Source organism: Macaca thibetana, chromosome 11 (assembly GCF_024542745.1).
Source record: "Macaca thibetana thibetana isolate TM-01 chromosome 11, ASM2454274v1, whole genome shotgun sequence".
NCBI lineage: Eukaryota > Metazoa > Chordata > Mammalia > Primates > Cercopithecidae > Macaca > Macaca thibetana.
The window spans coordinates 14,722,286-14,737,167 of record NC_065588.1 but is presented as its reverse complement, the minus strand read 5'-3'; the positions used below and the strand labels follow the sequence as shown (position 1 = coordinate 14,737,167).

Below are 14,882 nucleotides of genomic sequence, written 5' to 3'. Positions count from 1 at the left end.
GACTTCATTAAACTGTTAGAGGCTATACTTTACCAAGTATAATAGGAGGGAAAGTGTGGTATGTAAGGAACAATCATTAATATAAGAAACAAAAAAAAATTAATACAATTTAATTGTAAAGGTTAAAAAGAAAATATTTTTTGTTTTTTTCCCGAGATGAAGTCTTGCTCTGTTGCCCAGGCTGTAATGCAATGGCATGATCTTGGCTCACTGCAACCTCCGCCTCCCAGGTTTAAACCATTCTCCTGCCTCAGCCTCTGGAGTGGCTGGGATTACAGGTGCATGCCTCCAGGTCCGGCTAATTTTTGTGTATATGTATTTTTAGTAGAGACAGGGTTTCACCATGTTGGCCAGGCTGTTCTCAAACTCCTGACCTCATGATCCGCACAACTTGGCCTCCCAAAGTGCTGGGATTACAGGTGTGAACCATTGCGCTCGGCCTAAGAAAATAATTTTTAAATAAAAAATTTTAATTAAAAAGGTAAAACTAAATCTTTGAGCAATAACATGATGGAGGATGTCAATGGGTAGTTAAAATGTGCTAAAATATGCTTTATGTTTGGAGGAAGAGAGAAATATAAAACTCATTTAGACTTTATAAGAAAATACTCGTTATATCTTTTTAATGTTAAGAATAAAAATACATTCTATAGGTTTTAAATCAGCAGAACTGAAAAGAAAATAACAGAAGTATTATCTAAACAAAGAAAACATAAAAGAGGGGACGGGGACAAATGAAGGGATAGTAAATGGAAAACAGAAAAGATTATAGAAATAAATCCAAGAGGCTGGGCGCGGTGGCTTACGCCTGTAATCCCAGTACTTTTTGGGGCTGAGGCGGGGGGATCACGAGGTCAGGAGATCAAGACCATCCTGGCTAACTAACACAGTGAAATGCCATCTCTACTAAAATTACAAAAAATTAGCCGGGCGAGGTGACGGGCGCCTGTAGTCCCAGCTACTCGGGAGGCTGAGGCAGGAGAATGGCGTGAACCCGGGAGGCGGAGCTTGCAGTGAGCCGAGATCGCGCCACTGAACTCCAGCCTGGGCGACAGAGTGAGACTCCGTCTCAAAAAAAAAAAGAAAGAAAAAGAAAGAAAGAACTCCAAGAATATTAAAATCCCAGTAAGTGGATTATTTTAATCAATTAGAAATATGAACTGTACACCATATGAGACATTTTTAATTTTTTTAAGTTTTAAAATAAAGAATTACAAATGCCCAATAATCTTATGAAGAATGGAAATTAAATGGAGGGACTATTTAAAACCTATCAAATTGTTTAAAAGTTGAAAAGTCTCACAATATGAAGTGTTGGTAAGGCTGTGGAAGAAGGAGAAGTCTAACATGTAGTAAGTAGGGATATAAATTGGTACGATCACTGTGGAGAACAATTTGGCAATATCTAGTTACTTTATAGCTATATAGAATACTTACCCCAACTATTATTCACATGTGTGTGTGTGTGCACGCATGTCCTAGAAGAACATGCAAATGTGTGGAAAAAAAAGACATATACAAAAACATTTGAAGTTACATTATAATAGGAAGAAATAAAAAATCAGTTAAATGTCCATCATGGGAATGCATACATGAATATTGTCATACCATGGAATCGTATCAGCAGTTAAAAAGAATAAATTTAAGTAGCAAATAAAATAGATATTTCTTCAAAAATCATATTGAGATAAATAAGAGTGATCAGTATGATCTTTTTTATAGTGTGTTGCGAACATGATAAATAATTCTATGCATTATTTATGGTTAAATGTATATGTAGTAATTGCATATAAACATGCATGGGAATAATCAGATTCAAGACTGAAGTTATTACCTCTTGGGAGAAAGGAAAAGAATTAGCATCAGGAAGTGCACACAGGGGCTTTGACTCTACTCTTTTGTTTGATTTTTTAAATATATGTGGCAAATATGGCAAAATATAATAATTTAATAAAGTTGAGTGGTGAATACTTGGGTGTTTTCGACATTCTATCCTTTTCTATATGTTGCAAATATTTCCCAATTTTAAACTGTGCATTTATTAAGGAAAAAAAGATAGTAGGGAGAGTTTGTAATTAGGGACATCCTAGTTAGCCAAATGATTGAATAATTTACTGTGATGGAGAAATCCAAGAATAAAAATAGAAATGTGGTAATTTTCATGTATCATTTCAGGCACATGAATGACCACTACACAAACCTCTACCCGCAGCTGATCAGGAAACCTTCCATCGTGGATGAAGTGCAGGATTTTATGGAGTACGTATACTAGCTTTTCTCTTTTCGTTGTTTTTAATGCTGCAGGGACTGAATCTGTAATTTCAAGCGGCAATTTTTTCTTTGCCCATTTCTTTTTAAATCTCGTTAGCAGGACTCTACAGTTGTTATTGTAGTAGGGGATAGCACTTTTTGGTAATGGCATGAAAACTGGTTGCAAACAACATGCTCTCTAATGTCAGCTCTTTCAAAGGTTGAGTTGAGTATCCCATAATCAATTGCTGACACGGTTAGAGGAACATCACCAGTGTAAAGTATCAGTGTTAAGTCCCTGGATCTCTTCCTCATGGAGGCCCTTCTCCTTCTTGCAGGGATCCCCTCTCTTCAATCTTTAAGGTGTTTCATTTTCATGAGCCTGCAACTAATCCTAACTGAGGTCTTTGATAATATCTAAAGTCATAATTCTTAACACCCTCTGAGAATATTTCCATTTTAATAGAGTTTTCTGAAGACTAAAATTTTAAATGTGTTTACACTTGTGGGATGACAGGAGATTAATTTGGGGACAGAAAGGCTCTTGGGTTGGCCCTTCAAATTGCACTCTAAGCAACCTCTTCATGAAATGCTAAATTTACTATAGAGCTTCAGTTAAAAACCACTGGGCTACATCCCATGAAGCAAGGACATTATTCTAAGACTGATCTAGTGATTGCCTGAACAAGTCAGAAATAGTTTTCAGTATACAAAATTATATCAAATCATCCCATGAAAGTTCAGAGAACTGGAAGAATGAAAGGACCATTAAAAAATGACATTTTTGCTACCATGCTGGGACAGAGGCATTGAGGCAGTTCCTGATAACAACTGAAACGGAATGAATCATAAGCTATGCAAATGATCTGAGAGAAATACAGATATCAACCACCTTGCCCTTAGATTTTGTCCGGTTGTTTAACTTTACTACTTCTACAACTAAAAGTAAGGTTAATCAATGTATCTTTATTGACTTAGTAAAACATTGTGGTTTTACACAAAATGCATTTGGATAGTCTCTCCTCGACATGTTTAGGTCTCGTATCACAGGTAGGTCAGCATCACACTTATGCTTTTGTTCGAGATACAGCCCAGAAGAAGCTGTGAAAGAAGAATCAAAACCCTAGGGAGAAATTAAAAATCAGTTAGAATTTTCCCTGAAATCCTTTGAGTGACTGGAGTGTTACCAGATCTAGAATTGAAATCACATTAGCATAAGTATCTGAGTATATAATCTCTCAATGCTGGTTTGATTGACCTGTGAATGAGTAACTATTGAGACTGTAGTGCAAATCTAATTTCTCTTCCAGGAAGCAAGATAAGTGGACCCGGAAAAATATCAAAGCATACAAGGATGACTCATTTTGGAGACACACAGGCTATGTGATGGCACAAATAGATGGTCTTTACGTAGGAGCAAAGAGGAGGGCCATCTTAGAAGGGACAAAGGTAGGATTTTAAACAAGCTTCTCAGAATTTACACAGTACGGTAAGAATATTGAATGTTATCTTTAAAATAACATTCCAGTTTAGAAGCAGATCAAAGTAGAACTACAGTATACATTCCTTACAGCCAAGAACCATCATAGCTGTCATATTGTGGCACCTAATTTACAAAATTACAAGCCCAAAACACAAGTAAGCCAACTTGTTTCTGTGTGTTTTCAATCTCCCATAATACTGGGCTCAGGATTAGGTTAAAAAGCATGGTATGAATGTACTGAGTTTTTAACTAATCTGATAAAACTAGTGTTTTAGACTGCATGCTCATTAAGACAAGATGCTTAAGTATATAAGTTCTATGTTTCCCACACCCCACAACATTCATGTAAACACATATCCACACAAACACATATGCATTATAATTCTGGGGGAAAGCTTTACTGACTCACTGAGGCTTCCAATGTACCATTTGATATACTTCCAAAAATTGTGGATATTTTGTTTCCTGGGATAATATATGTATAAACGAAATATGTATATTATGTAACTTTTTGTCTATTTTGCCAGTATATATGTATATAATATGTATATTATATAACATATTACATTTATTACATTTTGTCTATTTTGCCAGTATATATACATATAATATGTATATTATATAACTCTTTTTGCCTATTTTGACCAGTGTGTGTATATATATATAAAATTAAGTGCACAGCTTTTCTTTGAACTTTTTGTCTATTTTGTCCAATGTGTGTATATATGTATATATACATATATATGCACATATATACATGTACATGTCTGTGTCTGTGTGTACATGTGTGTATATATGCGTGTATATACACATATATGTTGATAAATGTCAAAATAATGTCCAGTGAAAGCAGTGAGTTACAGAAAAATGCATACAGTAAGACTCTAACTTTTTTTTTTGAGTCAGAGTCTTGCTCTGTTACCCAGGCTGGAGTGCAGTGGCACGATCTTGGCTCACTGCAACCTCTGCCTCCTGGGTTCAGGTGATTCTCCTGCCTCATCCTCCCAAGTAGCTGGGACTACAGGCGTGAGCCAACACTCCCAACTAATTTTTGTATTTTTGGTAGAGATGAGGGCTCACCATGTTGGCCAGGCTAGTCTCGAACTCCTGACCTCAAATGATCTACCCGCCTCAGCCTCCCGAAGTGCTGGGATTACAGGTATGAGCCATTGCACCCAGCCCATACAATATGACTCTATTTGTGCAAATTCAAAAAAGGTAGAGTTTTAAAAATATATCTTAAAAAAATTATATATATAGGTGATAAATATATTATATATAGGTGATAAATAATAGAGTGGCAGGTAATGAGCTATACAAAATTTAGCATAGTGGTGACCGCTGGCAGGAAAGGAGTGAGATGAGATTGGAGACTTCTAAGGCACTGCTGATGTTCCATTTTTTAAACTGTGAGTTGACTACATCGGTGTTTATTTATTTTTCCTTAAATTGTATGTATACATCTTTATTCTTTCAGATGTGTAATATCATCTGTCCTTCCGCTTCTAAGCAGCATTCCAACGTATGGATATATTATACAGTATAACAAAAGAAATGCAAATATCAATTACAGTGGGATACTGTTTTCCACCTATGAGATTGGAGATAAACTAAATGTTTAATATGTTTTTGAGGATGGAAGAGTTTTATTTATTTATTTAGAGACAGAGTCTTACTCTATCGCCTAGGCGGGAGGGCAGTGGCTTGATCTCAGCTGCAACCTCCGCCTCTGGGGCTCAACCAATTCTCGTGCCTCAGCCTCTTGAGTATCTGAGAATACAAGCATGCACCACCCCGCCCGGCTAATTTTTGTATTTTTAATAGAGATGGGATTTCACCATGTTAGCCAGGCTGGTCTCGAACTCCTGACCTCAGGTGATTCATCGGACTCGGCCTCCCAAAATGCTGGGATTACACTCATGAGCCACTGCACCTGGTCAGAAGAGTATAATTTAAACAATTCGTATGAGAACAATTTGGCAATATCTGTTAAAATCTAAATCACTTCTAGGAATTTATCCCACACATAGACTCAAACATAAGCAAAATGATGTGTCCAAGATTAATTATTGTGGCATTGTTTATAATAGCAAAAGACTAGAAGCCACTTGAAAACTCATCAAAGAAAACACTAGTTAAAAATATTATAAAACATCCATACATTGGAATGCTGCTTAGAAAAGTGAAGACAGGCCAGGTGCAGTGGCTCACGCCTGTAATCCCAGCACTTTGGGAGGCCAAGGTGCGTGGATCACCTGAGGTCAGGAGTTCTAGACCAGCCCAGCCAACATGGTGAAACCTCGTCTCTACAAAAAACTACAAAAATTAGCTGGGCATGGTAGCGGGCACCTGTAATCCCAGCTACTTGGGAGGCCAAGGCAGGAGAATCGCTTGAACCCGGGAGGTGGAGGTTGCAGTGAGCTGAGATCGCGCCATTGCACCCCAGCCTGGGCAACAAGAGTGAAACTCTGTCTCAAAAATAAGGAAATAAATAAATAAATAATAAAAATAAAAAGAAGAGTGAGGACAATTTTTACATCCAATATAAAAACATCCCCAAAATATTAAGTGAAAGATATTAAGACAAAAAAAAAAAAAAATCAAGGTGAACAACAGTGCATATAACACACTACCATGTATGTTTTTAAAAATTGTATTTACAAGACATTTTTAAAACTCTGGATCCAAGATCACAGTGCCAATAGGGAAAAATAAAAAATCGAAAAACTGGCAGTATATGCAAAAAAACTAGCAAAATGATTAACTAGAAATGGTAGTACCTGAGCAAATGGAGAACAGGAAAAGGAGGAGACTTTCTGCTATAAACATTATTATAATTTTTAAAATCTTGAATAATAAATGCGTAACTTATTCAAACAAACAAAACAGAGATGATATTTATATAAATAAAAATTGGATTGAGTTTTTGCTTTGGTTTTAGTTTTTCGGTTAAAATGTTATTTGTGTTTGTCTTCCCACCACCTCTACCCCAAAACCAATTTGTTGATGCCTAACCCGGACCTGCTCCAGCAGACTGAATCTTCCTGGAGCAGTGCTCTCCAGTTTACACAAAGTTCATGTTCAAGTACAATCTGATAACGGCTTCAGAGTTAATGCTGGCCAGTCAGCTGGTCTTACGGTTAACACACAATCAAAACCAAAAGCTTCTTAGTTGAATGTTTTTGCTGTGTAGCAATGGTTCTTGTCTAAGAGTGGTTTCTCTCCAGAGGACACTTGGCAATGTCTTGGAGACATTTTTGGTTGCCAAAACTGGGAAGTTGCCACTGATACCTAGTGGGTAGAGGTCAGGAATGATGCTAAACATCTCACAATGCACAACAACCGAAAAGAAAGTATTAACTGGCTCAAAATGTCAGTAGTGGCGAGGTTGAGAAGCACTGCTGTAGAGTGCAAACAGAAAGCTCTACTTTACTCTCCAAGGAGCCACTCCCAAATTCTGTGGCTATCAAAACATGCCAAAACAGCTCTTCTAAACTATAAAGCCATAAAAATTATTTTATAAGCTACAATAAAAATCTAGCATAAGAGACTCTTCGGAAATATTTTTTTTTTTTTTTGAGATGGAGTCTCACTCTGTCACCCAGCTGGAGTGCAGTGGCATGATCTTGGCTCACCGCAACCTCCACCTCCTGGGTTCACATCGTTCTCCTGCCTCAGCCTCCCGAGTAGCTGGGACTACAGGTGCCCACCACCACACTCGGCTAATTTTTGTATTTTTAGTAGAGACGGGGTTTCACCATGTTAGCCAGGATGGTCTCGGTCTCCTGACCTCGTGATCCACCCACCTCGGCCTCCCAAAGTGCTGGGATTACAGGTGTGAGCCACTGCGCACAGCCTGCAAGGGAATAATTTAATGGGACCCTAATGAGAGGAAAAACAGGAAAAGATGTCTGTCACAAATCGATGTTAAGTGCAGTCTTTGTCCTTTCCTAGCCAATGACCCTGTTCCAGATTCAGTTCCTGAATGCTGTTGGAGATTTATTGGATCTGATTCCCTCACTCTCTCCCACAAAAAACAGCAGCCTAAAGTTTTTTAAGAGATGGGACATGGGACATTGCTCCGCTCTTATTAAGGTAAGACATAGCAGCTCCTTTTGCCTTGTTCTGGTTCTTACAGACTTTATCTATATAGCGCCCAAGTATAGCAACATCTCATCACCCCTGGCTATACCAGTGTATCAGCTCATGAGTTCTTCAATGGTAGAAGTTAAGAACTGGAAGTAACTTTGATGGAGATAATTTTAAGTACCTGATGTTACATCTATTTCTTCCACCATTCCTCCCATGCTGTGTGCACCTGCGCCACTTCCACCTTCTAGAATCTTCCATTTTGTTTTTTTGTTTTGTTTTGTTTTTGAGCTGGAGTCTCACTCTGATGCTCCGGCTGGAGTGCAGTGGTGTGATCTCGCCTCACTGCAACCTCTGCCTCCCAGGTTCAAGCGAGTCTCTTGCCTCAATTTCCCAAGTAGCTGGGACTACAGGGGTGTGTCACCATGCCTGGTTAATTTTTCTTGTTTTTTTGGTATAGACAGGGTTTCACCATTTTGGCCAGGCTGGTCTCAAACTCCTGACCTCAAGTGATCCGCCTGCCTTGGCCTCCCAAAGTGCTGGGATTTTGAGTGTGAGCCACCATGCCCAGCTAGAGTCTTCCATTTTGAATGTTAGAAGGAAGAGTCTGTTTGGGGCCACATTAAAGGTTAATCTTGATTCCTTGGCCATATTTTCCAGTAATCAATATAGCAATAAACATTTACCTGAAAGGGCACAATCCCTGATTGCCTCTTAAGACAATTGCAGTCAGTTAGCTATGTACATCTGTGTAATCCACTATGATTCTGGCTGCAGGTTCTTCCTGGGTTTGAGAACATCCTTTTTGCTCACTCAAGCTGGTACACGTACGCAGCCATGCTCAGGATATATAAACACTGGGACTTCAACATCAAAGATAAAGATACCAGCAGTAGTCGCCTCTCTTTCAGCAGTTACCCAGGTAAATGAATTTAAAGAAACATCTGAGCACTCTGAGTACTATTCCCGGATAAAGCCTTAGTGACTCAGTGTTAACTGCAATGGGAGAAGAAATGTTTAATGGCTAGTATATATTAACAATCAATCTGATTTTCAGAGTGCTTTTGAAGAAATATAGCTCAAATACTTTTATTTAATAGAATGACATAAACAAGGTTACTAGAATTGCCAAATAGAAGACACTTCGTAAATGTAAATGGCTACATCTAAATTTATTTCAACAAATGCCAACTGAGTATGTATCATGTACAAGACACTTTGCTAGGCTCTGCAGCAGAAGCAATGAAGACATGGCTGATCCTGCGCTCAGGTACCACCTTGAGGGCCTGTAGTGTTTCTTTTATTTACTGCAATATCTACAGCACTTAACCTTAGTGTGTGGCATCAAGTACTTAATAAATTGCCAAATGAATGGATGAATGAATGTGTAAGTTTATAAACTTTACATTATAGTCAGGAGGACAATATAAAGTGTAATATGAACAAGAGTAATAATATTACTGAATACTGTATGCACTACAAAAGAAGTGTAACCAGTGTTGTCCATTCCAAGGGGGTGAGACGCACATCTGATTGTTGGGGAAAGGAAAGAGAGGATGACCTTTGAGATAGACCATGAAGGATGGCTAGAATTTGAAGAAGTAGAGATGGACGGGAGGACAGTCCCAGTAGAAGAGAGGTTGCAAATTCCTGGGTCTAAATGCAACAGGCAGGTGATGTAAATGAATAAAGCAGGTCTGGTTTAAGAAAACAGAAAGTGGAGGCCGGGCACGGTGGCTCACGCCTGTAATCCCAGCACTTTGGGAGGCTGAGGCTGGTGGATCATGAGATCAGGAGATTGAGACCATCCTGGCTAACACAGTGAAACTTCGTCTCTACTAAAAATACAAAAAAACTACCCGGGTGTGGCGGTGGGTGCCTGAAGTCCCAGCTGCTCGGGAGGCTGAGGCAGGAGAATGGCGTGAACCCGGGAGGCGGAGCTTGCAATAAGCCGAGATCGGGCCACTGCACTCCAGCCTGGGCGACAGAGCGAGACTCCGTCTCAAGGAAAAAAAAAAAAAGAGAAAGTGGAAACAAGCGTAGCAAACATACGACCCATGGAAAGGAGGTAAGGATCAGCTTTCACTGTCTGTTCTCCATCCAAGAATTTCCAGATCCTCCAACTTAGATCAAAACATGTATTTAAAAAAACAAAACTCACTCTGTAAATCCAACAAAGCATATGTGTTAGCATGTGTTAGCCCCAGCCTCCTCAAGAAACATTAAGAGCAAAGTCAAGGGGAAAACACTAAACATCTAAGAGTTCGACTGGATACACTGTAACCAACATGACCTTTAATTACATATCTGTAACTTATGGGGTGGTTATACCAAACACCTGTCATATCTATCTACCTTTGTCAGAATATGTTTGGTCTTCCTATCAGAAATTCCTTTTTATTTTTAGAGTCAGGGTCTCACCCTATCACTCCGGCTGGAGTGTAGCGGTACAACGATAGCCCACTGCAGCTTTGACCTCCAGGGCTCAAATGATCCTCTTGCCTCAGCCTCCCAAGTAGTTGACACTACAGGCACACATCACCATGTCTGGCTAATTTTAAAAAATATATTTTATTTAGATGGGATCTTGCTACATTGCCCAGGCTGGTCTTAAGCTCCTGGGCTCAAGTGGTCCTCCAGCTTCAGCCTCCCAAAGTGCTGGGATTAAGGTGTGAGCCATCATGTCCAGCCCGTATCAGGAGTTCTGACCAAGGGCATAACCCAGTATTTCTCTGTCCTTGTGACCTGATCCTTTCTTTGAAACCACTTTGATTTCATCTTTGTCTTAGTTTGCTTAGTTGTTTTAGCATTGAGGGGGACTAGGGACTCCTCTCTCTGAGTTAGACTGTGCTTTGATTCTTTCACATTCTATTACACTGACATTTAAGGACAGCAAGAGACAGAGCAGTCCACTATTCTTCCTCTTCCTCATCTTTGTGATAAAATGCAACATTCAGATGTTATGTGCACTGCTTTGAAATTTCTGTGAAATACAATGCTCTCCAGTAGTGTTAACAGTCCTGGACCCCAGAGGTAGTGATGGAGAAGGTCATGGAAGGTTTTCTTACAAAATGTATAATCCCGTTAACATTTGCATATGTATCCTTCCAGATGAGTTACACAAATAGATATCATAGATCATATGTAGAGCTTTTTGGAGCAATTGAAACTCCAAGAGAGCAAAAGACACTTTTATATATACCCCAAGACGTTTTTACAGGAGCCAATGGAACAGTGGGATTCATATTTTCTCTAACTGGGCAGCTTTGTTCTCAGCACCAAACAGGAAAAACATGTGCAGTCTCATTTATGTTACAAATTATTTTATTAAGGGACCAGCAACATTGGATTCATTGAATAGACATGACATAGAACTATGCTTTGCGATGAAGCTCATGCCATCTTAGCTGCTGAGTCCAGAACAAAGCTGGATGGCTTCCTTGTTTTTCTTTGATGGAGGAGTGCCATGGTCAATTGAATAGGTTAGGAGTGTCGAGTCATTTTTTCATCAAAGAACGCAGAGCCTGGAGGCTCTTCAAGATCTGTGCAAGGATATTAAGAATTCCTGCGTCAGTAGTTGAGAATAATGTACTGTGTTTTTGAAATTTGCTAAGAGAGTAGATCTTAAGTATTCTACCTACACACACGACACACAAAGGTAGCTATGTGAGGTGCTGAATATGTTAATTAGTTGGGTTGTGGAAATCATTTCACAGTGTATAGGTGTATCAAAACATCATGTAAACCTTGAATATATACAATTTTTATTGTCAATCATGCCTCAATAAGATTGGAAAAAAGAGGATGGAAGTGAAGTTAATTAGGAATTAAGCAAATAACTTGTGTTGACGTAGCAGTTTGTATGTTTGTCTTAAAATTAAATGGAGGCAATATAAAAATTAAAAACAAACAAAAAGAATTCCTGAGTCAGAACATACAGATCAACTCAAGAAACGTTCCTGACTTGGCTGAGGCACGTTAGAGATGATGGTAACTGGGATGCTACAACTACCATCATGCTAAAGATACAGAGAATTCTGAGGATATCATACGCTCCTATCCACCTTTTACGACACATCATGGCCTTCCTGCTAAATTTTTTGGAGTGATCGTCAAGATCATTGCCATGAAAAACGCTGAAGCTTCAAGATGGGATATTTTGTGTATTTTCTGAGGTTTGTAGGAAGGAAAAAGGCAGAGCTTGGACAGCTGCTAAACTCTTTCAACGTATGGAGTCCAGCTGCTTTACTTTGGTGAGCCACATCTTTCTCGCTGTAAAATGAGGCTAATAGAACGCTTGCTTCATACAGTTGTAACCATTATATAGTTTATTCATCCACAATTTTCTGTTAAATTGGGCTAGGCAAAGGATTGTTGATGGAGACCGGCATAGACACAATTCCTACTGTCACAGTTGACTTTCTGTTGAGACATAGAGGCCAATAAAAAAAAATGACATTAGAGTGTGATTTTTGTAATAAGAGAAAGACTAGTCTGGGAACATTAAGAAAGCTAAGAGAAAGGAAAATTTAAGTCGAGGCACAAAAGACAAGATAATTTAGCCAAGCCCAATGGGGATACAGAGGTAGAATGTTCCTTGAGGAACAAACAGTATATGGGCAAGAGACAGCATCAAGAAGGCCAGAGAGAGGGAATGAGGCACGGCATGAGGCCACTAAAGTGACAAGTGAAAGGGACATGAGTAGATTTGCATTTGTGGATTATCTGGCCAGTTAGAGGAGGACAAGAGAGGCTGCCAGCAGAACATTTAGAAGGCTGGTGCAATAATCCAGGCAACTCAAACCACCATATTTTGTAAATGGTCAATCAGCATATGGATGGAAGCTTGATAATCCCTCTTCCAGAGGATAACAAATATGACTGCTGAATTACTGAAACACAACGCAACGTTATGTGTCCTCCTGTTGTCCTTGCAAGAATCCTTGAGGGATAATTACCTAATAAGAATTGTCAGGACACTCCCCAAATTGTACTCTAGCATAGGAGAATAGAAGGAATAATGGTAATCCTTCACATTTATCAATAATACAAAAGGATTTGCTGCCTTCAGTACGCCCAAACGTATTGAAGCCAGTCTCATGCTGTACGTTCACCAGAGCCTCAGTTCACTCCATAAAAATAGAGGTGGTTATAGGTTAAGAAAACAGAATAATTTTTATTAATTTAGAAACAATTTAAGGTGATTTGGTTGCTTAACAGGCTTGGTCTTTTTTAGTCTTTTCTAAAAATACAAAGTGGAGATTGAGGAAATTATTTTACCTAAAGAGGCTAACATGCAATACCCAGGGAAAGTCAAAAGTATACCAAAGTATACCAGGTGCTGATAACCTCAGTACCACCCTTAGGTCTGGGCGCAGGAACCCCCACCCTCCCAGCTTGGAATTACATTCCTGAAAATTACCTAAATCCCCCTCCAGCATCCTGAGACCGGCCAGGTTGGCAGTATCTTGACCTGTGTCTCTGGGCATCCAGTTTAGACATGCCCAGGATATCTCTGGGCATCCTTTCCAGAAAATTTCTAAATCCCCCTCTAGTGCCCAAGACTGACCAAGATGGCTGAGCCATCCAGGTCAGCTTCTCTGAGCCCAGAAAACAATGCACATGGGCCTTTGTCCCACATCTCCCTATCTGGGGGCTCTTATCCTCCACTCCTGCCCACACATGGGTTCAACAAGATGCCACAACGAGCTCTGGGACTCAAGCCTATGGCCTGGTCTTGGTAAGCAGATTCCTCTACTTGGCCCTCACAGTATATATTTTTTGCAAGATGGTGCATAACCTAGCTATCAGAACGGTGGTCGCGATGACCTGGGGTGGCTCTCATGTCAGAGCATATGTTCAGGGATCTATGCTACTGAAAGCCACCTCTTACCCTTGGGTTTCAGCATGCAGCAGGGAGGACAGTAAAGTGCAAGCGAACTTCGACCTATGAGCTCCACATCTGGCCCCTGTGGTGGCCTCCTCACCCCTGCAGCTGTGCACCGTGTGTCAGGCAGTCCTTGGGGCAGGCTAGGCCTGGCCCCTCTGAGGCCTTTTGAGAACCTTGCTCTACAACACAAACGGGCCTTTGTAGCAAATCTTTTGCTGCAGTTGATGATGTGACTTCCTACTGTCTTGAGTCAGTCTTAAAACAGATGGATTTTTCTTGTGGGATTGGGACAGCTCTTCCAGCTTGGCTTACAGGCTTCTCACTTATCCTGCCCACTGGTACCCATGGGTGAGGAGTGAAGGTGGCGGAGGGTTCAGCATGAAAAGAGATTAGGCTCATGAAGACTTGACTTGACTTAAATTGTGAAGACTTAAGTTATGAAGACTTCGCTTAAATTTTCCTGGGGCTTTGAGCCTATTCTTTTATCTTCTTATGTACCTACTTTCAAGTACATGCACTTAACATTTAAACAGGCTAAGCAGGCTCATGCCTGTAATCCCAGCAGTTTGGGAGGCCAAGGCAGGTGGGTTGTCTTAAGCTCAGGAGTTCAAGACCAGCATGGGCATCATGGCAAGACCCTGTCTCTGCAAAAATACAAAAAAATTAGCCAAATGTTGGTGGCTCATGCCTGTAATCCCAGCTGCTCGGGAGGCTGAGGCTGAAGAACAGCTTGAGCCAGGGAAGCAGAGGTTGCAGGGAGCCAAGATAGCACCACTGCACTTCAGCCTGGGGGACAAAGTGTGGCCTCATCTCAACAACAACAGCAACAACAACAACAACAACAACAACAAAGAGATTACATTCTAGGGAGGCAGCAATTAGCCTAAAGAGTCCAACAGAAAACATGTTGATCTGTGTTTACACCGTAAAATTCCCAGTGTAGCTTTAGTGACCAAAAAACAAATTATCATTCACAATTTTTTTAATACTCTGGTAAGACTTGCGTTTGTGATCAACATTAACAAAGCATAACAAGGATTTTTGAGTCATTAGAAGCTAGGATTCACAGGTGGCGTGATAGTTGTTGCAGAGTCATTAAGAGAATGGTGTTAGGGAACTGCAGAGGCAAGGAGATCTGTGGTGTTTGAATACAAACGGGTTCCAAAAAGT

At 39.9% G+C, this 14,882-nt stretch overlaps 1 protein-coding gene across 1 annotated transcript in view; it reads left to right on the top strand.

Moving 5' to 3' along the window:
* Nucleotides 1-14,882, top strand: part of PLBD1 (phospholipase B domain containing 1) — a 68,063-nt gene that overhangs the window by 24,467 nt on the left and 28,714 nt on the right. Inside the window, exons 3-6 of the mRNA XM_050749366.1 lie at nt 2,176-2,259; nt 3,561-3,699; nt 7,688-7,828; nt 8,600-8,744. Of these exons, the coding sequence (XP_050605323.1) occupies nt 2,176-2,259; nt 3,561-3,699; nt 7,688-7,828; nt 8,600-8,744 (509 nt within the window). The remainder of the gene's footprint in view (nt 1-2,175; nt 2,260-3,560; nt 3,700-7,687; nt 7,829-8,599; nt 8,745-14,882) is intronic.